Source organism: Durio zibethinus, chromosome 11 (genome assembly GCF_047325235.1).
Source record: "Durio zibethinus cultivar Kanyao isolate XHJ-2024 chromosome 11, ASM4732523v1, whole genome shotgun sequence".
Lineage (NCBI taxonomy): Eukaryota > Viridiplantae > Streptophyta > Magnoliopsida > Malvales > Malvaceae > Durio > Durio zibethinus.
Window position 1 is genome coordinate 4,726,715 of NC_143172.1, and position 26,320 is coordinate 4,753,034.

Genomic DNA, 26,320 nt, shown 5'->3' on the forward strand with positions numbered 1-26,320 from the left:
TGTTTTGGATTTTGGAAACAAATTCAAGAAGAAAATTTCCTTTGGCATCTGTGATCTGCTTTAGATAAAGTAGTCGAGAAGCATGTACAAGAAATTTTGTGAAAGTGGAGCTGAAAAAAATTATGCGGACAGGAACCAACTACTTCCACAATTAGCATCATACCAATGTCTGGTATTTCACAATTAGAAAAAGTAGCTCGACGACCATGTGCAGAAGAGACGGATCCTTGTCGGGTGACTGATGATGCTGCAAAAGCTAACATGTCAGTTTTTGTCATCAAACCACTTTCACATGCACCACTGCAAGAGTCGTAGAGCATTCAAGTACTGCGTCGTCTATAATACGTTTTGATGGTTATTTGTGGGGTTGATCATAACACTAAAGAGGATAAAATTGTGCAAGAGAGGATGAAAACATTGTGTCAAAAGCATTTTATAATTAGTTGAAAAGACAATGTTAGGGGAAAAGTAGTGGCAATCAAGTATTAAGAAATTAAAGGGGAATCTCCATGCATATACCGACTAAGATCCTTTTATTAAAATATAATCTGATTGATTATTGAATCGCCTTGGCCTAACACAGCGGAAGGAATTTCAAATCACCCAGCTACAAATGGAAAAGCAAGAATTATTATACATTTAACATAAAGAAAATCAACCAACAAGAGAGCTAATATGAGAAGGCAATGATGCTTATCTCATTAAATCCAAGAACACAAAGCCATTCCAGAGGCTGTGCAGAAGCATGGATGACAATAGATTCCTTGACCGTGCAAAAACAACACCCATCACCATTCCTAGGAAAATAAGTGGTAGCATTCTCTGTACATTAAAATGTGCCAGAGCAAAGGCAACTGAACTAACCAGTATTGCACACCATACAGGCATGTACTTGGTCAAGGAAGGGAGAAGGAAACCACGGAAAACCATCTCCTCCCATACAGGAGCACAAATTGAAACTACTACCGCATATAGTGCCATGGCTACTGGATCCCTTGCTAAGATTGACTGCTCAACACTTGAAAGGGTTACAGGTGTAGAAGGCATAAGGGGCAACAAGTTGAGGTTGAATTGTGATAATCGGTTGACAACAGGAAACATGAGGCATCCTAGCACAACATCAAAAAGCCACTTCCCTCTCAAGCTAAATTTAAACCAATCTGATGGAAGGGGATAAAACTGAGACAGACAGCGGTGGAGTATTGCAATCCCAGCAAGGCCTTCAGTTACATCAGTTACAAGGCTAAACAAGGCTTGTCCTCTGAAAGTTAGAGATTCCTTGTTTAACCCTGCCATGTGAGCAGCGAAAGGAATCATCCAAGACCCAACGAACCAGAATGTAGCTACCCAGAGAAGCATAACCTGTGTGAGCACAGAAAATATTATCATGCAACTGATTTACATGTTTGTAATTCATCCAAGTTTCAAAGACATTGTCAGACAAGATGCCATTCCTTCAGTTCCATCCTTTGTTATAGTTTCTAGCTTAACATGCTAATAAGGATGTATGTTTAATGACAACATCTAGCATCAGGTATGATAATTTTAACCTATTATGAAATATTCTTCCACTTTTTACTGAAATTAATTTTCAACCCTATCTCCTGGACAACAATTGTTAATTATCAGATATAAAACAGAAAACAAATATGTATTCCTGTTCAGCTTTGATCTACCAGCAGATATTGGACCTACAACCAATAACAAGTTAGGAAGGATGTAAAACAATGTCTCTCAATTTTCTTTTCTCTTGTTGATCCGTTTAGGGATCAAAACAATGAATTGAATCCACCATATGTCATCTCCTGCAGCTCCCAGTTGGTAGCTTTGCCACACAACACTCAGTGTTAGAGTTCATGGACTTCAAGCTGCTTATTTCTGTACAATTAATTGACAAAACATTCTTAACATCTATAAAAGTTAAGAAGCCAGTTGAGAACAAACTAACCTGCAGAATGGTCTCTGCTGTCCATGGTACAGTCCACCTGCTACCAACTGCACTCAAGACTACATCTGCAACCTGCATCATAACCAACTAATTTCATCATTTTCCCTACAAAATTAAACAAGAAATAAAGGAAAGAAATGTAAAGAGATTAGCAAACATGTTGACATATTTGACAATTCTGCACTACGCTCAAATTTTATGTCCTCTGAAACTATAATCTTGTCTGCATTAATAATAAATTTCAATTTTCAAAGAAAGACAAAAATGGGGGAAAGAAAAACGTCTTGATCCCAATTTAATTGCTTGATATGAAAGAAATGAGAGAGGTAGGATCTCCAGTATTATACATTTTGAAGGAATTTGTCATCTTCTTTCTTGTAGAATTACTAGGAACATGGCCAGCTGTTTATTCATAGCTTGAATATGCACACAACCATATCAGGTTTGCTGGTCATTGAATGCCATTTGCTTCATCTCAGTACAGTTTCAATATGTAAGATTTGATACTCAACAGGTTGGTTAATAGATTCATCGACTCACCATCACAGAATTCAACTACAGGAACTACTCTACCACTTTGCATGATCTAAAACCCCTAAGGATGTCAATTTTACCCACACCTTATAGAAAACCCAAATTTCTATCCTAATGGGGATGGGGATGGGGATGGCGATGGATATTAAATTTTTGGGATGGGATGGATATGATTTTAAATTTTTTATCCGATATGAGGACAAGGATGAGGACGGGAAATATGGTACACGCCCCGCACTCGTACCTTATATATTATATATATTTAGTAAATAGATTTTTATTAAATAATATAAAATTTTATTCTAGATTAATTAAAACTAATATATTTTTATTTAAAATATATATTAATATATTTATGAAAAATTAAGCAAAAAAAAATTTTGGTTTTATTTAAAAATTTTTTTACAGGTATGGGAATTCTCTGTACCCATTAAATACCCATGGGGATGGGATAGATTTGAACCCGTTGGGTATGAGTACAGAAATGAGTATAATATAAAAATCTAGGGATATGGATGGGGAATGTTCTACCTACCCCATACATTAACCATTAACATCCCAAAAAACCACCTAATTCATATGCCTAGAGCCATATGATATTCAGTAAAACGGCCCATATAACTTATTCTCATCATTTGCCAATAAGTTCACTTAGGACAAATAAGCAACAACTAATTCTCCCATAAATACCATCTCAGACTCAACTTTAGTTAATAAATTCATCACCCAGCCTATTTAGAGACTGGTTGCTAATAGATTCAACGATCAACCAATGTCTGATAGAGGAAATACAGATTAAACTGAAAGTAATAACTATTGCACACATAAACAATAAACATCTGTAGTCCATTACATTGAACCGAATTAAAGGAAAACATTACCTCCTGAAGAGTTGATTTCCAATCTCTTTTGCGAGCACCAGACTTATTGAACTCAGGTTGTACTAATTCTTCGGGCAGAAAATGCTCAATGTATTCAGATTTTGGGTTTTCAAGGGAGAACCCCTCATGCCTAAAGAATGAAATTTTCCATTTCTGCAAATTAAAAAAAAAAAGAAATGACTGTAAAACAATAGTATAGGCAAACTAATTTCATTAAATAACCAAAATAAAGGAAATATTCAATTGAACTCTAAAAACTCAACCAATTGACAAAGCTACTAACTTTAAAGATATAATGGCTTAAGTTCATTAAATCAAGTTTCCTGCTACATAATTTACTCCTTCTTTTTCCACCATTTTCTCGGCAACCAATCAGAACCAAACTAACTATAATTCAACTTCAGGGTCCAAAGCCAATATTGAACAAAATTTTCATTTAGGTGAAAGTTAAATTAACCAAGACAGGTTTGAACGGATTTAAAATTTCAAGTTTATAACTTCAAATTAAATTTTCCTACATTTCATCGACAACCAAACATAGCCCATTTCAAAATTTCAACTTCAGATTCTCAAAAACCAAAATTTAACATAAAAATGAAATTTAAAAGAGAAATGGAAACAACAAAAGTGCTTGTGGATTTATACTTACGTTCTGTGTGAGCTTGGGATTCGATTCGAAAATCCTGGAGTTCCGGGTTAAAGAAAATATACCGGGTCGGTCCGGAACCCGAAATGTGGAGAGAGATGGTGCGAGAATTGGGCGCTGAGATAGAGAGTGAGAGCAATAGGAGCTCAACATGAGGCCCTAATTTCAAAAACTCTAATAACTTGCATTAAAAAGGCACAATTTTTACAAGAAATGTGGGGATCGCAAATCAAAAACCTTAATTTATGAATTTGGGTTTTGAGTTTGGGGGTGGCGGAAGCTACTTTCCAGTTTCCTTGGAGTGAATTTTTTCTGGTGGAGAGGATTTAGAAACGGGGAATTCATAAATCACATGGGAATTTCCTTTTCCAAATATTAAATTAACTCTGTGGTCCATTTCATTTTCATGTTATTAATTGCGACAGTGTTCTCAAAAAAATCAATTAATAAAATATAAAAATTATATTTTAAAAATCTCAATGCAATTTCCTACTTGTTATTCGTTTGTCTTCATATTAAAAAAAAAAAATCTTAACACGTGGGTAATATTTTACACGTGGTAATTTATTTAATATTTTTGCTTTAACTTGTATATTAACAAACATCGTTCCATGCATTACAAATGTGATATTTTTAAAAATCCATGATCTATATATAAACTAATAATGATCCATATAAAAATTTTAAAAATTCTTGCTATTCATTTTTATTAAAAACTTCAATAACATAATCTCATTCCAAGTTTTGGAAATAGAAATTACAAAAGAACGGTTGATTACTTTCTGAAAGTAATTGATTATTTTAGTTGAAAAATTATAATTTTTTAAAATGTGAAAAATTATTTTTATTAGAACAAATAAATTAGTATAATTTTAATTATTCAAAAATATAATTTTTTGATTAACAAAAGTGGTGTTTGATTAAAATAACATAATCAAATAATCACAATTTCAAGATTTAATTTCTATAAATAAAAATTATGGTTGTTCATTTGGGAAGTGATTTAAGAGTTCAAGAGACTGAATAATTAAGCAGCTCTATTTCTTTTCTCTTGTTATTTCACAAATAAAGGCTAATTACTTTAACATTATTTTTGCAGAAATTAAGGTTTAAAGTTAGATTTTTTGTCTCTCGGTCAAGGGATGATGTTTAGTGGTTTAATATCCCAAATGCAAAGCGACATTAAACAAGATTTTATTATATTTTTGGGACATTTACAGCATATTGTTTCTCATACTATAACTGATAAGAATAATATAAACATCACAAAAAGTGACATTGACAGCAGGCTTGAAATAATTTTCTGTCTTCTTTTAAAGTTTCAGTGTAGGTTCAACCAAAACTTGGAATGAGACTACAATCGAAATCATCAATAGAAAATCATCATCAACTACAGGCACGTGAAGAAGCAAAGTTTTATAACCGGTCCTTGATTCATTATAAATCGTACTTGTGACGAAAGGAGAATTCCTCCCTTTAAATGAATCCTAAGGGCGCAAAAACATTTGTGAAATTCCCAATGTTATATAAATAAGGACTGATAACCAATTTGTAGCTCTTCTGCTAACACCAAAGTAAAGATAAACTCAATAACCCATTGTTCAAAAGTGCATCTCAGCTAGCATCAGTAACTCAATCCAGAACTTATCACTTTAACAATAGCAGGAAAAAAAAAAAGGAAAAAGAAAATCTTGGAAGAACAAAATCTTGATGCATCCTTGAAGATGTGGGGCAAAATGTTGTTCTACAAATAGTAGTTCATACCAACCTCAATCAAACAAGTATGAGGAATGTTCAGGACAACAGCTGGAGCCCTGCAGTTTTTACGTAAGAAAGAATATACCACTTGGATCACAAAACTCTTCAAGTATGAGGCATTCCATTTTGCCTTTATATGAGAGTGACCTATTACATATGCAACCCCAGAATGCTTAGCTTCCACTAGCTCCAACAGCTCTTGCTTCACATTTGGATCCTTATATTTCATATCTTGCAACTTAAATTGAACACGCCGCCTTAGGCTGAACCGGGGTGATTCCAACTCATACGTGGATTGCAAGTACTGCAATGTGTGTGACTTGCTGCTATTCAAAATGGCAGGGGGCATTGAACTGCTACCTTCTCCATATCCCTCAGGTTCTGACATTTCCAACCTTTTGCCAAACTTGTCAGATGTCCTAACAACAGCCAATCGACCATCCACAGATCCATCAACAGTTCCACAACCTTCGGCTTCTAGTTGGATAAACTCTGCTATGCTCATGACAAGGTCATTCTCGAAACCATTTTCATTTTTTTGAACATCTTTGTAACCATTTCTAACAATGCAGCGGTACATTCGGAAAGATTTGGGACCGATACGGCCTATGAGATACCGTTCTTTCTGAGGGACATATGGTACAGGAACAGTCTTCTCACAGACAAAGACAACCACTTGATAAAAAGCCGGTAGATTGGTTAAAAAATGGGTAAATGTGGCTGGAACCCCACTAACCAACTCAGTGAAAATAAGGCCCATCCCTGGGACTCTAACAATTCCAAGACTAGGACCCAGCGTGAGGATCCATTTCATTGATACTTTGTTATGCAAATCATATAAATACTTCTTCCTAGAACCATAATGCCACACATACATGACAAGCATGAAGATCACAGAGAGCATGAGAGGAACCCATCCACCTTTAGGGACTTTAATAAAAGCCGACGAGAGGAAGATGATCTCAATTGACCCGAAAAAGAGGACATATAGAAGGGCAAGTACAAGACTCTGATGCCATACAAAATTAATGACCAATGCTGTCAACAATGTTGTCACAAATGTTGCAGTCATGCAGGCAAGTCCTGCAGTTAAGATTGCAACCATATTTTCAGATAGGAAAGATAAAGAGGAAAGACATTATCTATGATGTCAAAGCATTCGTCATCCTCTCCCATCAGTTGCTGAATCACATGAGAGCTCTTGCCAACAAGATAAAACTTTACTACTTTCACCTTGTTTGTCTAAACTAACATTCGATAGATCTAACTGAAAGAAAAAGCATAGTAGATTATGTATCACAAAGCAAAAAAGAAAAAGCCAATAAACTAAGGTTTGGACCAGTACTATGACAAAATTTGAAGAATATGCAACCTGCATAAGTATAAACTTATATGTGTAACACCATTGAATATGAACATAAAAATTTCTCAAGAACCTATGAAACGTAATTTTCTCAAAGATGAACTCAACTGAACAAGTATTACAGTTATACATGCACAACATCCAGCTTTGAACTGAGATTTACATTGATTAATGCTGCTTCCCCACCTTCATCCTATCCAATGTTAGTGACCCAACTTGTCTAGCACCCTATGTATGACTTAGGTGATCTTTATATGCCAGAAAATTCAAACATTCTCAATGAAACATGCACAGTTAATTGTTATTTCCAGTAAACAACTTAATCAGTATGAGAGAATGCAATATAATATCTTTTCTTTTTTTTCCCTTGATAAATGGTTACTCTTCTCAAGGCAAATATAATATCAGTTGAAGCAGAGGAACAGATGTCACTTTCTAATTCAATATTCCTGAGTATACTTTTGAATGAATACAACTTACCATAAGCATTTCCCAAATGATTTACGTCTCTAAAACCAATCATGACTGCCAGACTGAGAATCAGAAGGACCCAATTGATCTCCGGAATGTATATCTGACCACGGAACCATTTTGATTTATGTACAATTTTGACACGAGGGAAACATCCTATGGCATAGCATTGTTTCACGATAGAGAATGTGGAAGAGATTATAGACTGGCTAGCAACGATTGCAGCCAAAGTTGCCATCACAAGAACTGGCCAAAACAAGGAATCTACAAACATGGCAAGAATATTCTGTAAACAATGATAACAAAATCAATTTTGAAGTGACTATGTGAGAAGGCTATACATCATTGTCGTTTAACAGTAATTCAATAAAAGAATTGGAGTGGCTGACAGTCCAGAAGTTCTAGTAGACCTGTATGATAACAATTCTTAAAGAAAGGATATTGATGGAGACAGTGTAAGTATATTGAAATAAACCTCATAGTGCAACAACCAATTACCATGCAGATGACGCAACCAGCAAAATAAATTCACATCTAAAAGTAATGTTTTGGTCTTTTACACTGTGCTTAGAACTTCCTAAATTATAACTGCTAAGAAATCCTTTAGACGTATTGTAAATAGAAGACCTGATAACCCCGATTTAGAGGAGCAGAAAGTAGAAACCGTAAAACTAGAGGAATCCAGTAGCTTACCTGGAATGGACGCATAGAAGCTTGTGGATACAGCAGCAAAATTCTTTGAAAGAAAAGCAGCCTGCCCCATGTATTGAAGCACTAGACATGGGTAAATTACGCAAAAAAAGGATAGCTGCATATGGAAACAAGTCTTCAGAGTTTTTCTTGGACATCATAACAAATTATATGAAAAACACTACTGTGGAAACTGAATGTATATTGAAAAACTGCTTATATGAATTATACAAGAATCTTAGGTTTATATACAACTAACTAGGGGTTAAACTAGGAAACTAAATCTTCCTTAATTCTAGGGATACAAATACTTAATTCTAGAGATACAAATATAAATATACAGATTACAAGATTACAACCAGCTGTAAATAAGTGTTTTCCCACAACTACAAACCAACATATAAGCTACTTACAGAAAACCAATCAGAACTATTAATCTGGCATCAATAATAGAATGAACGAACTCAAAAAAGGCTAAGGTAGATGAAAGACTGTAAGACTGAAGCATGGACTTCAATCATTGAAACAAGTAAGAATAACTGCACTACAGATCATGGAAAAAAGTAAAATCTCTTTCCCATTTGACAAACACATACAAAATGATAATGGAATTAACACCAAAATTTCCCTGTTACCTCCCTTTTTATTCATATGCATAACATGGTTTACACAGCCACAACTTAAAGACCATTCAGCCTAGTTTCCTGAGTGAAGACCATAATAATTCCAATTTACAGGATGCCAGCAATTTCCAGTAAAAATTATGCATATGGCACTGTTGCAAGTTAGTCCTCTTCCTCAAAAGGCACTTTTGACAGTGAATATGAAGAGGAGGATAAGCTGTTATATGACATTGGGACAATAGAATTACTGAAAAAAAATTGATCACCAGGCTTGAATTCCTTCTGCCAAACCTTCTCTCTTTATGTTAGCAAATAGCAAGGATGAAATTTTAACATACTGCTCACCGATCTGCTCAATTGGTTCAGCAATGAACAGTTATAGAATATTCTGGTTATGTTTTTATGAAAAAGATTTCCTTCTTTCCACCATGCGAAGAACCAAAGCCTGAATAAAGTTTTTGCCTCAAAAGCTCTTATATCTTAGTTATGCCTACCAAGAAGAATTAAATGCTTGAAAGCCTCTTTAACAGTTGGTTTCCATACCCTTATTGATGAAGCCGTGTATTGGCCAAGGTCTGCAAACATAGCTTCAGTTCCTGTAGTTGACAAGAAAGGCATACATGAATCTAGAAAACAAGGATGCCAGAAAATTGAACTTCTATTGAATCCCAAATCTCGGATTTACCAGTGATACACAAAAGTACTCCTCCAAGAGAAATCCAACCATCACATCCGGTATCCCTAAAGAATGTGTAGATATAATATGGAGAAAGGGCCTTGTAAACTTTTGGATTCCACTTAATGATATTGTAGAGACCAATAGCCGCAATGGACAATGACCACAAAATCACTAGAGGGGCAAACAGGAAGGCCACCCTATAGGTGCCACGGTGCTGCAAAACAAACAGGCCAACCAACAAAATGCAGTCTAAGACAACCACCACACCTGTGTATAGACAATTGTTAGCAGCTTAAATGGCAATATATGAAGCTAAGATGGAATACATTTGAATAGGAAAGGAAAAAAGGCATAACCCATTACAGTTTGTCTTTTCATACAACAACACATTCATTAATGACAGAAGAAGGAAGTGAGGCTAGGCTTGTCCTGTTTATCTGTTATAAGTTTATAGTATTATCTTTGGTGTAAGAAATCAGTTTGATATCAAGACACCAGTCACTTGAACTTCATATGCCCTCACTAATTCCATAAAGACATCAAGAACATATGAACAGGATAAAGACAAATATTGTTTTCCAGAGAGCTGCACTTACCATAATGCACATTGTTTGATTGAACCTTCAGCCCTTCAATGGATGAACGAACTGAAATTGCAAATAATAACTATTAGCACAGAAATTGAGAAATGTTGATGACCGGCACTACGAAATGTTAAGAGATTAATGAAATCAACAGCATGAAATTAAATAGGAAAACAAAAGCACATACTGGACATTGCTGGTGTGAGGAAGCCAACACAAATAACCAGGCAAGTACCAAACAAAACCAGAAGAAGCAAAGCAGTTTTCAACTTTTTATGCCTCTCGGCAAACTTTTTGACTGATGATGACTGCAGATTTCTGTATGAGTAGCGTGGACCGTGATATGTAGAAAGCTCTTCGTCTGCTGCTTGATGATTGGGAAGCAAAGAAAACTTTGCATGCCTACAAAGGAGCGAGTATAAAGCAAAAATTCCTCCTGAAAATGACCCCAAAAGGTTTATCACTAATCAACCATATAGATTCATAACACTGAAAGTTGATAAAAAAATCAACCCTTACCTTCACCATTATCATCCGCATTGAACAAAATAATGACATGTTTGAACAAGGAAAGAAGTGTGAAAGTCCAAAAAATCAAGCATAACGCCCCAAATATAACATCTTCAGATTGGTAATTGCTCAACTTCCCAGAGAATGTACTTTTAAACACATAAAGTGGTGAAATGTTCAGGTCACCAAAGAGTACACCAAAACTCTGATAAGCTAAGAGTAGCACTTCTTTGCATTGATATCTTCTCTCAACCTGCTTTAAAGACAAAACAGATTGCATGAATTTTTAAGTATTTAAAATCAGTCAATCCATGTGACAACATATTGATTAGAAGATGGGTTTTCCATTTATTGCTATAAGATCAACTTCCATTAGACGATCAACCAAAAACAGTCATAAAAATCCCACATTGACTTTATTGACTTTCAAATTTGTACAGTAAATCACAGTTGATCGCTTAAATTTCAAGGCAACAGCTTTCATATTGTTTAAAATGAAACCAAAAACATAAAAGTTAAAACTTCTATGCAAATCAAAACAAACTCTAAACTGGGTTCTTCATAAAAAGCCTAAAGTGCTTCTTGTTTAAAAATTTTCTTGAGAAACAAGCAGAAAGTTTGGGGCTTTTAGCTTAGACACTTACCATAATTTGCAAGCTTTTGTCGTGTGGATTCTCGTGCTCTGTATGTCTTTGTTTAAAACCCCTAAAAAGAACCCAAAAAAAAAATAATAAAAAAGGAGGAGGAAGACAGGAGTTTTCTAATTACATGTGGGATTGCATTAGATTAGATGGTTGAATGTTCAAACATTGTTTCAAGTTGCAACAGACAGACCAAATCTCTCGGTTGTTTTTTTTAGTTTATTTTATTTTTCTTTCTGTTTAAATGTTGGTTTTCTTTTTACAGTTCTGTAACAGCGAGGACGTGGAATGGAATCATAGCTATCTCCCTGTTTTCCTTTTTTTTTTCTTTTTTTTTTTTTAAATTACGGCTGTTTAGATCTCATTCGATATTTCTAAACCAAGGCTGCACTTTAGCAGGAATACCAGACAGAAAAAGATCAAAAAAGTAAAATAAAATTTGCTTCTTCAAACATCATAAAGTTACACTTTTTTTTTCTTAAGTAAACACAAATTGTGTGACCAATCGCGAAGATAGTTAACCTGTTAAACTTCTCAATTCTTTTTTTTTTTATAAGACAAGGATAGTGTGTGTTTCTTTAAATATCAAAATTTTTGTTACAAAAATTTTCTTGGCTGTGGCAAAATTCTAATATATCCAAAATTACTTGCCTGAGGCATGTAGGGCTGTGGATTCCAATAATTAATCAAGGATGTGGGCATAATGATAAAAGAAAATGAGAAACATGTTTATAAACAGACTAAGACATTATGTCTTAAAAATTAATTTAAAGAGACCCCACCACGAAATAAGGCTCTTTTTTTAAGTACCTACTGCCTTTGACTTTTATGGAGCCGATTGTTTTTCCTTATCCTTTTGCCTGCTTTCCACTTTTGGAGTACGAATCATGATGTTCAAAAACTACGTAAATGCATTGATAAAAAAAAAAAAAAAAAAAAAAAGAACAGCAGCCCAGCTACCTCGATTGTTTATTAATGAGCTTCATATACAAGATATTTGTTCAGATGTATCGACATAGAAGGACAATAACATAGGCCCTTTCAACTTTTGTGTTCCTTGACTGACTGAAGTAATAAGGGGATAACAGGAAAAGTGGGAGTTTTTTGAATAACAAGAAAGGAGAAAGTGTTTTACTTTAATAGAAAAGAAATAAAGGTAGATCCACCCGTACTTAATCTAAATACCAATTGAGAAACCCGTCTTTTGTATAAACTTGCATTAAAATATCGGATTCCTAAGCAAAACATTAATCTGTTAAAGAGTTCACTCAGTTACTTTAACCCAAAAAAAAAACAGAGTTCACTCAGTTAGCAGTCGCTACAAGGAGAGGATTTGCTCCATTTGCCGAAAGCACCCAGACTTTAGTAGCACAAATGAGGCAAGAAATGTCACACTACAATGATCTAACTGACTAACCATATAAACAAGAGTTAATATCAAATAACCCTTAAATTATAATAAAATATTTAATATGATACAATTTTAAAATTTTTAATATGATACTTGAATTATGAATCTTAAATTTATTAATTAATATAATACACATCTCTAATATGACTAATTTTAAATGAAAACACATTATGAACATACAATCTTTCAAATACAACGTTAGTCAACATATTTATAATTTAAGTATCAAATTAAAAATTTTTAAAGTTTACATATCACATTAAATATTTCATTATAATTTAAAGAACATTCATGACATTAACCCTTTAATCAATGCATATGTGACTTTCTAAAGCTAGCACAATGTACAAGCAAGCAAAAACTTAAAACAATGTTCTCCCTCTTTTAATCTGCTGTGGATCTGAGGAAGGTTTAAGTTCATTTTAATTTGGCACATTTAAACAAAGAAAAATGCTGAACCTCAATATAATTACACTCCCCCGCAGTTTGATGGCAATCTAGTCCATTTCTATGGGCAAGAATCGACAACCACAAATGATTTCAGAAAGCAAGGACTATCTCACGATCCCATGTGGCGAAACTGAGATTACATGTGATTGTGGTCATGACAAAACCACATAATTAATAAACCAGTCGAGACATGAATTTGAGCCAGCAGACATAAAAGCTGCATTCAGCTTATTTGCGTCGTCGGTTACCAACCAACTCTGGGTTGCCTTTTCTCATCATTGCAACAAACTCATCGTAGTTAATTCTTCCATCCTGCGGGAGGAAAATGGTACATCAAATATGAAGATGCGATTACAATGGTCAAGAAAAATAATAGGTTTTGATTATCTAAATAACAGCTAGAATTTAATTCAATAACCCAATTGCAAAACATTTTTATTTATATGGATTCGCTATCAGCTAAAGCTAAGTATGTTAGAAGAGAAGAAAATATAAATAAATAAGACTAGCATCTGGAAAGAGTAAGAATAGATAATTGTCTCCAAAGAGGAAGAAGCATATACCATATCCGTGTCAACTTCTGCAATGATCTCTTTTATTGTTTTCTCATCACCCATATTATACTTCCTAAGGGCCTGCTCTAGCTCTTCCATTGTAATGTACCTAATTTGAGTAGCAAACAAATATGTTCAGACATCACAATGGGAACATATGACTAGGGAATCAAAATTACAATAAAATAGTTATATAATATACTATAACAAGATGGTAAGACTGATTACCCGCTATTGTCCTTGTCAAAGTATTGGAAGGCAGTGTATAAGTGCTCTTCTCTTTCCATTCTATTCATGTGCATGGTAGCTGTTATAAACTCAATGTAATCAATTGTTCCATTTCCATCAACGTCAGCCTGGGGAAGTAACAAGCAGGTTATATACCATAGCAAAGTTATGAATAACATTTTGCATAATGAGATTTACACATACATTTGACATATTTGAGGTAGCAAATGAAAACACAGTATTCATGTCAATCAAAGAAATAGAAAATTTATAGATTCCAGCAGTCTTTCAGTTCTGGTCTGTGATTAAGATTGCAGCAGAATGCATATTATTGTCAACCAAGAAATAGCACATTCATAGAACAAAACCATGACTGGATGCTGAGATGGTGTGTTGCAAAACAAAAAATGACATTCGTTGAGCCTACCTCAATTACATATTAGTTTAGCAATAAAGTAAAATAAAGATGAACTCTTATGGTGAGATACCACTAAGCCACTCCTAGAAGATACATTCATCTTTCCTTACTCAATACTTGGTTTTGAGTTGCTTTCTGGCTCCACTATAGCTAACTGGAAAATCAAGGGTTCCAATAGCATGTTTAGCCAGGCAGAAGTTAGACAATGACTTCAGGTTGGCTTGAGAGAATGCTTACAGGCCTCCAACACATGTGGTCCCTGTCTTGTCATCTATTTAGCATTATATAATGAGATGACAAGTTGTATGATGGCCTCACTCAGCATTATTGTCCTCGTAAAATTTACCAATTTCTACATTTTTCCTCAGTCCTATAGGCTCTTATTTCTTTTAACCAAGAATAGAAGCATGAAACTTGAACTTACACAAAGATAATTATACTTAACACTAATGAGTAATGACCAAAGTTAGGAAGGAAATGTTGTGCCATCCAGACATTCATTGTGCATCACTAGATTGGAGTTTGAGTAAATTATTTAAAAGCACAGTGATTATCAGTCAGGATGCACATAAAAGGACCAAGGCATACCGCTTCCATTAACTGTCTCACTTCAGACTCAGAAAGCTTAGTACCAAGTTTTGGAAGGCCAGCTTTTAACTCCTCAAAGGTGATTGTTCCGCTGTTATCAGTGTCCATTGATTTGAACATCTCCTTCAAACCTATGATTTCTTCTTCAGATAGATTTTCTGCAATTACCTGAAAGGAAAGAAAGAAAGAAAGAAACAGACAAGAAGTTGCCACATTGCTGCCATCAAATAATAGCCAAAAATAGACTAGAAGTCTTTGCTAAGGTCCCTAGAGATACCTACATATACTTGGATAGAAGAATGATCTTTCAAATTTATTACGAGAAAATTGCACTTGAGCTACTACGTCAACCAAAGAAGAGAAGTTTTTCAGAAAAAGGTATATCACCTTCATACAGCCATCTTTAGCTTGTTCTCTTGAAGATGGATCTTTAACTATTTTTTATTTTTATTCTCAGCTTTCAAAACTTTTAGGTCAGAACACCTCTTTGTCTCATCCCCCATTATATTATCTTTTTTTTCACATTCATGAATTTTGTACCTTATGTATTAATATTTCATAATGGTAACAGAGAAAGCAATTCACCTTTAAAGCAACTTTTTTGAGTTTGTTCATTGCCCTGAATTGCTTCATTCTAGTTAAAACAGCAACATCAAGAGGCTTATCAGATGCATCACCATCTTCACGCATCCATGGATGATCTGCAGTGCAATTAGTAAGCGAAGCTTTATCTCCTTTTTACAGAATTGCCTAGAAAATTGAAACGAAATTTGAAGTGATGCAAACTAAAGTTCAAGATTTGACTTTGACAAGCAACTTGATAGTTTCAAGTACAAGGCTTTTAACTTCCTTATCCTTCACAACAGAACACAACCACCGTCATCTTGCAAGAAACCCTAATCAATCCTTAGGTACTTTCAAATAAAAATAAGGCAATACAAAGAAAAATAACTTACTCAAGACTTCAAACGCTGAAAGCCGTTCTTTAGGATCATCTCGCAGCATCTTCCTCACAAGATCTTTGGCACTGCTGGAAACAGAGGGCCATGGATCTGATGAGAAATCAATATTTCCCCGAAGAATAGAATCAAAGATACTCTGCTCAGTTTCTGCATACAAAATCAAAAGCTGAGTTGAGAAACCCTCTCACTCATCCACCACTGAGCAGTGTTAGTTACAAATTAGCTCTTATATTATATATATGATCAACTGGAAATCAGTGAAATTTTAAAACTTCAAAAATTTCCAACTCCTACAAAAGGATATGGTTATAGTACATTATTATGAGGTCAGTTAATATTCATAAGAAACAAACTAGTACCTCCATAGAATGGTGGGACACCACTAAGGAGAATGTAAAGAATCACCCCAGCACTCCAAATATCAGCTTCAGATCCATAACGTCGGCGCAATACTTCTGGAGCTACATAATACGCACTTCCAACAAGATCCTTCAAAACGTCTCCTGTATCATTAGAGAAACTTTCTAGTTGATACCCATCATCAATAAGCTTTCAGTTGTAGAAGTAATGAGAAAAGTAACTGTCTTGGCCTACCTTACTCGGATGAATTGTGGTTGTGGATAAAAGATGAAGAAATATGATTTACTTTAAATAGTAGCATTTTGTTGTTAGAAACATCTAAGATTGGCAAATTCCATCATACAGAAGGTTATGCAGATTTTCATTCATGTCATCAATGATTGACAATAGCTACAATATTACTGTCCAGCACAATATGCTTTTCTAGTTCCATTCAACACGGTCTCTAGTTGTCTTATAATTACAACATAGACAATGCCACTAAAAAGATATTGTTCCAATGACCAACATTTAAATGTAATCAAACCAAAGATGAAACTTTCACTCCAACATAACTGTTGTCAAGCTCTCAGAAAAGACTTCTGAGTTTTGCATCCAATGTACCATGAGAAGCAACCATCAAAAGAAATCCAACTCGCAAATTCAAAACTCATAGCTTTACCCTACTGTATTAGGATGAAAACTCTATATCCCTCCATTTTTTCCAACATAAATCTTTGCACACATTTTCATACCTACCACTAATAGTGATCCAAAGTCAAACAAATTCAAATCAGAGAAACAACGAAAGCTCACCTGGCTTAATAAATACAGAGAGCCCGAAATCTGTAGCCTTCAATGGTGAATCCTCGTCCTTACTCAAGAACAAGAAATTCTCAGGCTTCAAGTCCCTGTGCATCACCCCCATGGAATGACAGTTATGCACCACCATTACTATCTGCCTACACAAATTAGCCGCCTCCCTCTCTGAATAATGACCTTTCGTTATAATCCGATCAAACAACTCCCCTCCCGCACACAGATCCATAATTAGATTCACGGAATGCCGATCCTCATAAGCCCCCTTCAGCTCCACAATATTCCTGTCAACCCCATTTACTTAAAAGTTTTAAAACAACCAAATACTATAAACAGAATTAGATATATCAAATCAGAGTTTTGTTTTGGGGGAACCTGTGGCCCGTGAGGTGGTACATAACCTGGACTTCACGACGGACGTCTTCGATATCATCACGGTTGATAAGCTTACGCGTGGAGATAGATTTACAAGCGAACTGCTGCTTGGTTTCTTTGTGAGTCACCAAGTAGGTAACACCAAACTGCCCACGGCCGAGCTCGCGGCCGAAAACGTAAGTAGACCGGACGTCCTCCATGGGACGGCCGAGAACACGACCGATCGGTGGAGCTGTGGAGGCGGCGGAGGAAAGGTGGTGGTGGTGGTGGGTTGAAGGTTGTTGGCTTCTTGGTGGCGATGGGGCAGGTTTGACGTTGATGCCACTGTGGGGACCACCGCCGGAATCGGAGTCTGGTCGGAATTGGTTACCGTTAGACGGAAGACCGTTGCAGTTACCCATAGTTTAAATAAAAATGAAAAGCCCAATTTCGTTTTCTAGGTCAAATGTGAGTCATGGAAGTTAGGACAGTGAAAGACGAGGGTTAGGACTTAAAGAAGGAAAGCCGTTTTGTTTGTCCGAAACTGAAAGTGTAAAAAACACGTTTTGAGTTTTTCTGATTGGTCCAAAAAATTTGTTTAAATTACTAAAATGGGTTTAGATGGAGGCTACTATTTTACATGTATGTGCATGATTTACTTCAATAATATAATTTTTTAATTTTCTCTTTATTTTTTATAATAAGGTCAATGACGCTTTCAATTTTTATTTGATTTTTTTTGCACGATAATAAAAACGCATTTTACACGTTCTGCATTTAAATCTTACCCTTTTTTTTTCTGAACTCAATTGATAAAAGAAATTTTCTCTTTCACCAATTGAATTTATCTCTTTATAATTTTTAAAATAAAAAAAATACAGTTGCATTACCAGGAGCAGTTGCTGTCATATGTGGAAGTTTCCTCAACTGATAAAAGCTCTTTTTTCCCATTTTTGTACTTTCCAATATGGTTTTTTTGCATTAACCGTCAACCTTTTGACTTCTTACGAGGTTAATCAATCAAAGTAATAATGTCGTGTCTGATCCGAAACCCGCCGTGGTTAGACAGATTTTTGTCCCTGTTTTGGGTGAGAACTGCCAGAAATGAAACGGCATAAATGCTCACGCTCTTCCTTCATATGAAACTTCACACAGTTCTTGCCTTTTGGTAAACCTTTACCAGTGATGACTTCTTTTTCCCTTCCAAGTTCTAATCTAAACTGACCACAATCTGATTGTTGGTTTTTTTAGACCTTTCTTGCTTTCTAAAATGACCCAGTTGCGTCGAATAACAAATACCAGATTCTTGGATTGATCAGTTGCAGGCGAACCACAAAAAATTAGTAATGCGTTTGCCGGGAGTCGAACCCGGGTCTATTGCTTGGAAGGCAATTATCCTAACCGTTGGACTACAAACGCTTTGGTGTTTTCTCTTATATTAGTACCATTAAATCTTCTATTTCATATTTTCTTTTACAGTGACGAGACCCCATACTTGCGCTTGATCGCTGGTAGCACGAGGGTTGGTCGAAAAGAGGAACTTTCTCATTGGCCAAACAGCTCAAATCGGTTCAAGCTGATTACTTACCAATACTAGCCCTATATGGAAATTAAAGTGTTACGGAGAATGAAAAGCGCTAACAAGTTGAAGCCACAAAGCAAAATTGAACGTATGAAACTCATTTAATCATAGTGTTGACTCTTTGACGTTTAAAATCAATCTTACTTTTTGACTCACTGCATGGACAAATTACTATGAAACACTCAAGACTCTCACATAAATGCTGTGAACGGTAAGCATATGTCTGATTACGAATGGAAATATGGAATCGATCAGCTTTTAGCTGATGATAGTAATCGGTTGATGAGGAAGAGAACTCCCACCCTGAATATATTGAGTTGCAAATCGTAAGTTGAAATATTCACGATGCACTGATTCAACTATGCTGTGGGGAGCACTGACTCTAACTAGAGATGGTCCATTTGCTTCTGCTCAAGTCCTGCACATTTCATAGCATTAGTTGGGATCCAGCTTTCGAGCACCATTGGCATCCAGTTCTCTAATATGTGGGTTATGGCATATGAATTGCACTATTTCTTCTGAAAGAGACGGTATTTTTTTTTCTTAGTACAATGAAGAAAAAAAGTTGGGATGCCTATCAAGTCAGTGTTATCATGCTTAAGTGACTAAAAGATTGACTGAAAAAGACTAATCTAAATCCATAGATGCAAAATATTAGCAAATTTCTACCAAATTCATTTCCTGGTGCATTAGTTGTTGATCATTGAAAGATCACAACAAGGTTATGAAGAACTAAATCCCACGGAATCAATCAAATTTCAATGAGTTTTTCTTCATCTCTCTTGCAAAAGCAAAGCCGAATAATGATTGCTTGGCGCTTGCAAAATGCTGACATACTGGCAAATGTGGATGAGAAAGATCAGGTCTTATTTTGGTTGTAAGATTTTATTTTATTTTGTTGCTCGGAACTAATGAGATATAGGAATCAGACAGTCCAAAGTCCAAACCAACTTTGATTTGTAATGTGGAAAAATACTAGGTTAAGATGTATGAAGAGAAATTATAAGAACAACTTCCAGAGGCAAGCAGCATGATCTCTGCAGTCATTTCTTGAAACGAAATCGTCTATTACCTCCAATCTGTCTGCCTCAGAATAGAAAATATAAAAGAAAATTTTAATCATGATTAGATTGAATTCGATGGTGTTGGTACTGAGCTCCGATCTGAGACTTTTTTTTTTGTAAATGCAGAAGAAAAAAATAGTTAGAAAGAAAAGCGAAAACATTTTTTGTTTTTGTATTTATATTTTGACATGTAAATAAGTAAAAATTAAATAAAAAAATGAGAAAGTAAAAGAAAAAAATGAGTTAAATGAACATTCTTTTGATAATATCTAAATCTTCATATTTATAAGCAAAATAAAAAAATCACAAGAGAACAAAAACAAATTAAAATGACATTGATCATGTCAGATCAACCTAACATGCTAAGTCAATATAAATAAAAAAAATATATCTCTAATTATGTACTAAAAATTTTGAAAATGAAAAAAATTACTGTACATTTTTTACCATCAAATACCTCCGAGAGAATAGTATTGAGAATAATCAAAAAGAAGCATTTTAACCTTTTGGCCTGATATGAAAGTGCTCCCTGAACAAAAGAAGACTAATTTAAAACCTTACGTAAGTTTGAGCTTGAAATGACAAAACATACGCAAGAGCAGCCACCGGCGAGATTTATGATGATTTTAACATCTTATTCAGGGCGCTGGGGTACCTTACAAGAGTTTCTTGAGCAGGAAAAATTCAGGTTTAGTGGCCTTAAGTAAAATTGCAACAGAAAACTGCTGCAAACCGGATCATGATCCAGACATAATCAAGTGGCCTGTATCATTAAATTTGATTATCTTTTTTGCATATTGCTGTTGTGAGATTGGCTTTTCTCACACATGCTAAATCTGAGCAAAAGCTTTATAGCATATAATGATTGGCAGGTTCCCCATTACATGGAGGCAGCTCCCCTGGACTTGGCGGCAGAATCAGAATTTTATTTCATCTTTGAAAGTGGCATCCTACAGTGTCTTGGTTCACCTCTCTCTTGGTCATAAATTTTCAATGCAGGGAAGGAGTTGCCTGGAGAATACACACCTGACCAGAATGTCCGCAATTTGGATGTACCTGGGGTAAACAGAAAAAAAAATAAGAAAAACAAAAGTCATAACCTATGAATTTTAAATTTATTAGGACTCAATTCAGAAAGTGCTTTGATTCTACTGGCTAAGTGCAGGGTTTAAAGTTTCTGGGCTTACTTCCATTAGTCTTGGTCAAAAGTTTGAGTCACACCCACCTGTGCTATCTTCAATTTATTGATTTTCTCATGTGATATGAAAGAAATACTGATTTGCCTTTGTTTTATTCCTGGAATATATTCCTCATCTAAATTTCACATTTTCAGTACAGTTTATGCCTTCCTCAATTTGCATAAACCAAAAAAAAAAAAAAAAACCTTCCTCGATTAGTCAATTTGTTTATGGAGAATAATGTTATCAGTTATTCAATCAGAAGTTAATGCATGTATCCATAGAGTTCGTCATTGTGCCTCCATGTTTCATTTATTCTCAGCAAAATGCATCGTCCATGTTAAATGATAATCAATCAGACTGCAATAAAAATTCCCAGCATCGATTCATCTCTAAAGAAAGCATTAACTGCAATACAAGCATCCCAACAAGGGAGATAGAATAGAAGGAAAACATCTGTCTGTGAGAGAATAATGCATAGCATAAGATCCTAAATTAAATGAAATTTGAGGAATACATGTAATATAAAAGCATATATTACATATTCAGATACCTCATAATTCATATGCTTAAATCATCAAGAACTGGATAGCACCAAAGAATGTTGAAGATGATGGACTGGAGAAATTCTAATTCAATGTGATTATTTTAACAACTGGTCACACCATAGCAGTCTTAGTCAAGGTATAATTCCCTCATGAGAAAGTGAGACCTCTCAATGTGAGTAGTTTTGGCTTCTTGTTTAAACTACCCAACCCGGATCTCCAAACACCCCAAATAAAATCCATATTTTTGCTTATTTTGGAATAATCTGAAAGAATTATGAATTTGAGTTTCTATATTGACAACAAGTCGACAATCAGATGACAACAATATTCTGAAAGTTCGGTTATGATAGATGAACATAAATCTAGCAGCCATGAAAACGTGGCAATTGAAAAATGCAGTGCCATGCAATTTTAGATTCTAATTCTCCATCCATGCAGCATTATTGAGGTTAAGCATCTTTATCCTGAGTTTTTAGCTCCATCTGCTCTTCTATTATTGCCGTATAATTCTTTTTTCTACATTTCATATCCTGAGTCCTGACTAGACATACTTTCTTTCCCCAGTTGCACCTACAACCTAGCTTGCACTCCCTTTATAACCTTCCAGTTTCCATCCATATACACATCCCACCTCCAAACTCAACTCCTCTTCTCATCTGGCTCTGGCCTAATTTTTTATCTAATCAGAAAATTCGAATTAAACAAGCTCAGCTACACCGCAGTGGACTGTCAGGGTTGGAAGAACTTCTATTACTTCATTGGAGAATGAACGGAAAAAAGGGCAGTGTTGAGATCAACATTCCACCAGCTACTAAAGCCAAACTGCCAGAAGATAGCAACAAATATGGCTTCCCGGGCTTTTCCTGCAAAGCTTGGATATGGAATGTTTGGGAATTTTGCAAAGAAGATAGTAACAGAGTAACATTCTCATTCAAAGTGGGACTAGCTGTTTTACTAGTTTCCTTGCTTATACTACTACAAGGACCTTATGAAATTTTTGGCACCAATATCATTTGGTCCATCCTCACTGTTGCCATCATGTTTGAATACACAGTTGGTATGTATGTGCACTGCTATACATCATCTTGCAAAACATTCATGAATTCATGTTCATAGCATTATGCATAAACCAACACCACAAAAAGCCTAATTAGCTAAATGTATGCTCACATTTTTTACTAGTAAACACAACTATCATACATGTTTCAGCACAGAAATAATATATATCATTCCTATATATTAAATAAAAATACAAGGATGTATTTTCTTACTGTTGTGAATTTTCTGTAGGGGCAACATTTAATCGAGGATTCAACCGAGCACTTGGAAGCTTGCTTGCAGGAATCATAGCTATTGCAGTTGCTCAGTTAGCTCTACGTGCTGGCCGGGTTGCTGAGCCTATAATAATTGGAATTAGCATCTTCTTTATCGGTATATCTCCTACAAGATCAAAATAATATATGAAATACTTCAAAGAAAGAAAAACTAAAAGTAGAAATCCATATACTAATTACAGGGATATGTGTTGAACATTATTTATAGGGGCTATTACATCATTCATGAAACTATGGCCATCATTTCTTCCTTATGAACATGGTTTCCGGGTCATACTTTTCACCTATTGCCTGATAATAGTCTCTGGATATCGAATGGGGAATCCAATTAGAACTTCCATGGATAGGCTGTACTCTATTGCCATTGGAGGTTTTGTGGCAGTCTTTGTGAACGTGATTGTTTTCCCTATATGGGCTGGGGAGCAATTGCACAAAGAGCTAGTCAACAGCTTTAACTCACTGGCTGACGCTCTTGAAGGTAATTAATTAGCAATTAGAAAACTCTCTCATATCCCTTTAATTAACATACACTCGAGCTCACATAAGGAATGACTTAATGAAAGTTAAAAATGCTATTTAATTGGAACTGATATCGAAGAACTCGATCATAATGGAAATTTCAGAATGTGTGAAGAAATATTTAGAAGATGAAGGAGTAGATCATCCAGAATTCTCCAAGACAGTCATGGATGAGTTCCCAGACGAGCCTGCCTACAGAAAATGCCGGAACGCATTGAACTCTTCTGCCAAATTAGAGTCCTTGGTAATTTCTTCTATGTTCCTTGCATAAATTCCCTTTTTTCCCTGACATGTTTTCTGTCTTGACCACCATTCGAGTGCTTAAAATAATCTTAATTCTTATTCTGACCAGTTTCCATTATTAGGCTAATGCAGCAAAATGGGAGCCACCACATGGAAGGTTCCAACAGTTCTTCTATCCATGGTCAGAGTATGTTAAAGTTGGAGCAGTTCTTCGATACTGTGCTTATGAGGTTATAGCACTCCATGGAGTTCTTCACTCTGAGATTCAGGTATACCCCACCTTCTCTTTTTCGCACTTACATGCATATTACCACTTTTCCATAGTAAATACAGATAGAATATTCACATTCCATTTTACCAGAATCAGAACCATTTCCGTAGGAATACCTCAGATTGTGGAAACAAAAACTTACATCAACGGTCTAGATTTATTGTAACAAAGGAATACTAAAAAGGTGCAAAGATAGTAGTAAGGTCCACAAATCAAAATGGTTTGGGAATTATACTATGCGTTTGTTCTCGAGTGGGCATCCATTCAGGTGAATCACACACGAATATTAGCTCACTGAGTCTAAAATGCTGAAAGCATTCCTTTTAGTTTATTCTTTGTTCTCATATCTCATATAAGGAGAAAGTGGCGATGTTGCCACGATTATAGATGTACAAAGATTCCTATGACCTGGTTCTTATCAAATTGCTCAGCAGAAAACAAGAAATTATAGGCCTTCCCTTACATCTTGCCAGAACTTCCCTTGAGTAAAATGATAAAATGAGAGCAAGAAAGAAGCCAAGATATTATCATGCAAGCTTGGGCAGCTCTGTACCGCCTTTGTGTTTGGCGGCTGCCTTTTTAAATATGAAGCTTCAAATGTATATTAGAAATTGTTAGCATACTAAATTCAACGCAGATCACAATTGCAAGGCTGCGTCACCATTTATCTTGTGGTTTTCAGAAGCATTCATGGCGAGGTATGAAAGTTTTGAACCACATCACTTTTTTGTTGATGTCGTCCACCAAGACAGATCAGTAAAAGTAAATACGATAGTTTAATCTTAAGCTGATATATCAGCAAGAAAGGAAGAAAAGGTACTTTTGTCTCTGTCAACATGTACACGTCATTACGAAGGATTATCATGAGCATAACAACTGATTTGAAAAGAATCCCAAATTCTGGATGGCATCATGATTTGATTAACCTCCTCTTCCTTGGATTTCAGGCACCTTACAACCTCCGAATCACATTCCAGTCAGAGATTCAAGATGCAACAAACCAGGCAGCAGAGCTGGTGAGGAGCTTGGGCAAAGACATTTGCAAAATGAAGCGAAGCCTTAAAACCTCCCTGTTAAAGAGGGTTCACAGCTCAACCGAGCGACTCCAACGTGCCATCGACATGCATTCATACCTACTCACCGCCCATTGTGATAACTCTTCCAAGCCACTTCCAAAGCTTTCTCATTCTCTATCATCAACCCCGTATGACCTCCCAGACCAGTTGGATGATCTTGACAGCACAAGCCTTGAAAAGAGCTCTAATCAACTAACACAAAACATGCAGTCAGGGACTCTCCTGCCCGCACAAACAGAGTCCTACCATGAGACGATGAGGAAACAATCACGAAGGTTGCATTCTTGGCCATCTAGAGAAGTGGATGCTTTCGAAGAAGAAGGAGGTTTTGGCACGGACTTTTTGCCTAGGATGAGAGCACTCGAGAGCACTGCAGCATTATCACTTGCCACTTTTACTTCCTTGATGATTGAATTTGTAGTTAGGCTTGATCACCTGGTAGAAGCAGTTGATGAACTTTCAAGGATGGCAAAGTTCAAGCATGAGGGTCTATAGAGGGGGAATCTACACATGCATACATAACTTGATGTTGTAATACCAGTACTACCATACAAGAATATACCATTACAAACAGGGAGAGTAAAGAGGGATTCTAAAAGATGTTGTAATAACCCAAAAATAAAGTTAATTTTTCCCTTTCATCATAACGTCTTTTTAGTTGGTTGAAATATAAAGAAACTGGAACCCATAAAAGGGAATTTCACACTGCTTTCACTTTCAAGAATCTGTACAGATGCTTTGAGCAAAGTCCTCTAAAATTTAGAGATGGGTAACAAACAATTTTCAAGACTGGTCTTAAATAATAGTAGGTGAAACAAGTTTTTCCCTGTATTCCAGTGGAGGAGAGGGCCAATAGTCTGGTTGCTGGGTTTAAGAAATGGCAGTGGTTTTTCTTTTAGTATTTAGAAAATGCTATCCGATATGCAAAAGACAATCACATGATTACATCCATTGCTTAGTTCGAAGGAGAAACAAACAACGAACTAAGAGAACATAATAGCGACAATCACCTTTGAACCAAGAATGGGTGAAGGGATATAAAATAGGATAGACC

General features: G+C 35.5%; 4 protein-coding genes and 1 non-coding gene across 7 annotated transcripts; 1 reads left to right on the forward strand and 4 right to left on the reverse strand.

Moving 5' to 3' along the window:
- Nucleotides 1-516: 516 nt before the first annotated feature.
- Nucleotides 517-4,392, reverse strand: LOC111289636 (uncharacterized). Its single transcript, XM_022880850.2, has 4 exons — nt 4,013-4,392; nt 3,364-3,516; nt 1,949-2,020; nt 517-1,362 (listed from the first exon to the last, which is right to left on the reverse strand). The coding sequence occupies exons 1-4, from the start codon at nt 4,160-4,162 to the stop codon at nt 694-696; spliced, it is 1,044 nt and encodes a 347-aa protein (XP_022736585.1). The 5' UTR covers nt 4,163-4,392; the 3' UTR covers nt 517-693.
- Nucleotides 4,393-5,513: 1,121 nt separating this feature from the next.
- Nucleotides 5,514-11,602, reverse strand: TRH1 (Potassium transporter family protein). Of its 2 annotated transcripts, none has more exons than XM_022881925.2 (9): nt 11,332-11,602; nt 10,697-10,940; nt 10,365-10,613; nt 10,190-10,240; nt 9,600-9,860; nt 9,458-9,510; nt 8,295-8,409; nt 7,611-7,865; nt 5,514-6,850 (listed from the first exon to the last, which is right to left on the reverse strand). In XM_022881925.2, the coding sequence occupies exons 1-9, from the start codon at nt 11,332-11,334 to the stop codon at nt 5,754-5,756; spliced, it is 2,328 nt and encodes a 775-aa protein (XP_022737660.2). In that variant the 5' UTR covers nt 11,335-11,602; the 3' UTR covers nt 5,514-5,753. The 2 variants fall into 2 exon arrangements, with proteins under 2 accessions (XP_022737660.2, XP_022737659.2); XM_022881924.2 differs by having other exon boundaries at nt 10,697-10,943.
- Nucleotides 11,603-12,985: 1,383 nt separating this feature from the next.
- Nucleotides 12,986-17,986, reverse strand: CDPK6 (calcium-dependent protein kinase 6). The gene is made up of 9 exons (XM_022880461.2): nt 17,473-17,986; nt 17,095-17,381; nt 16,299-16,442; nt 15,934-16,086; nt 15,563-15,678; nt 14,978-15,145; nt 13,972-14,099; nt 13,753-13,852; nt 12,986-13,501 (listed from the first exon to the last, which is right to left on the reverse strand). The coding sequence occupies exons 1-9, from the start codon at nt 17,871-17,873 to the stop codon at nt 13,418-13,420; spliced, it is 1,581 nt and encodes a 526-aa protein (XP_022736196.1). The 5' UTR covers nt 17,874-17,986; the 3' UTR covers nt 12,986-13,417.
- An 812-nt stretch (nt 17,987-18,798) lies between these two features.
- TRNAG-UCC (transfer RNA glycine (anticodon UCC)) lies at nt 18,799-18,870 on the reverse strand. Its single transcript has one exon. It is a non-coding gene; the product is annotated as a tRNA-Gly (tRNA).
- Nucleotides 18,871-22,423: 3,553 nt separating this feature from the next.
- Nucleotides 22,424-25,908, forward strand: LOC111290741 (aluminum-activated malate transporter 9-like). Of its 2 annotated transcripts, XM_022882191.2 has the most exons (6): nt 22,424-22,880; nt 23,114-23,254; nt 23,366-23,635; nt 23,781-23,920; nt 24,042-24,188; nt 25,138-25,908. In XM_022882191.2, the coding sequence occupies exons 1-6, from the start codon at nt 22,589-22,591 to the stop codon at nt 25,759-25,761; spliced, it is 1,614 nt and encodes a 537-aa protein (XP_022737926.2). In that variant the 5' UTR covers nt 22,424-22,588; the 3' UTR covers nt 25,762-25,908. The 2 variants fall into 2 exon arrangements, with proteins under 2 accessions (XP_022737926.2, XP_089623928.1); XM_089767802.1 differs by lacking the exon at nt 23,366-23,635 and having other exon boundaries at nt 22,445-22,880.
- The last annotated feature ends 412 nt before the right edge of the window (nt 25,909-26,320 follow it).

Coding starts and splice junctions, on each gene's coding strand:
- LOC111289636 (XM_022880850.2), bottom strand. CDS start 4,162: ATGTTGAGCTCCTATTGCTCTCACTCTCTATCTCAGCGCCCAATTCTC. Junction 3,517..4,012: donor ATCCCAAGCTCACACAGAAC/GTAAGTATAAAT, acceptor TTTAATTTGCAG/AAATGGAAAATTTCATTCTT. Junction 2,021..3,363: donor GGAAATCAACTCTTCAGGAG/GTAATGTTTTCC, acceptor GTTATGATGCAG/GTTGCAGATGTAGTCTTGAG.
- TRH1 (XM_022881924.2), bottom strand. Junction 8,410..9,457: donor ACACGGCTTCATCAATAAGG/GTATGGAAACCA, acceptor TTCCATATGCAG/CTATCCTTTTTTTGCGTAAT. Junction 7,866..8,294: donor CTTCTATGCGTCCATTCCAG/GTAAGCTACTGG, acceptor CCATGTTTGTAG/ATTCCTTGTTTTGGCCAGTT.
- CDPK6 (XM_022880461.2), bottom strand. CDS start 17,873: ATGGGTAACTGCAACGGTCTTCCGTCTAACGGTAACCAATTCCGACCA. Junction 16,443..17,094: donor CTCTGTATTTATTAAGCCAG/GTGAGCTTTCGT, acceptor CTAATGATACAG/GAGACGTTTTGAAGGATCTT. Junction 13,853..13,971: donor TTTGACAAGGACAATAGCGG/GTAATCAGTCTT, acceptor TACTCAAATTAG/GTACATTACAATGGAAGAGC.
- LOC111290741 (XM_022882191.2), top strand. CDS start 22,589: ATGAACGGAAAAAAGGGCAGTGTTGAGATCAACATTCCACCAGCTACT. Junction 22,881..23,113: donor CATGTTTGAATACACAGTTG/GTATGTATGTGC, acceptor AATTTTCTGTAG/GGGCAACATTTAATCGAGGA. Junction 24,189..25,137: donor TTCTTCACTCTGAGATTCAG/GTATACCCCACC, acceptor CTTGGATTTCAG/GCACCTTACAACCTCCGAAT.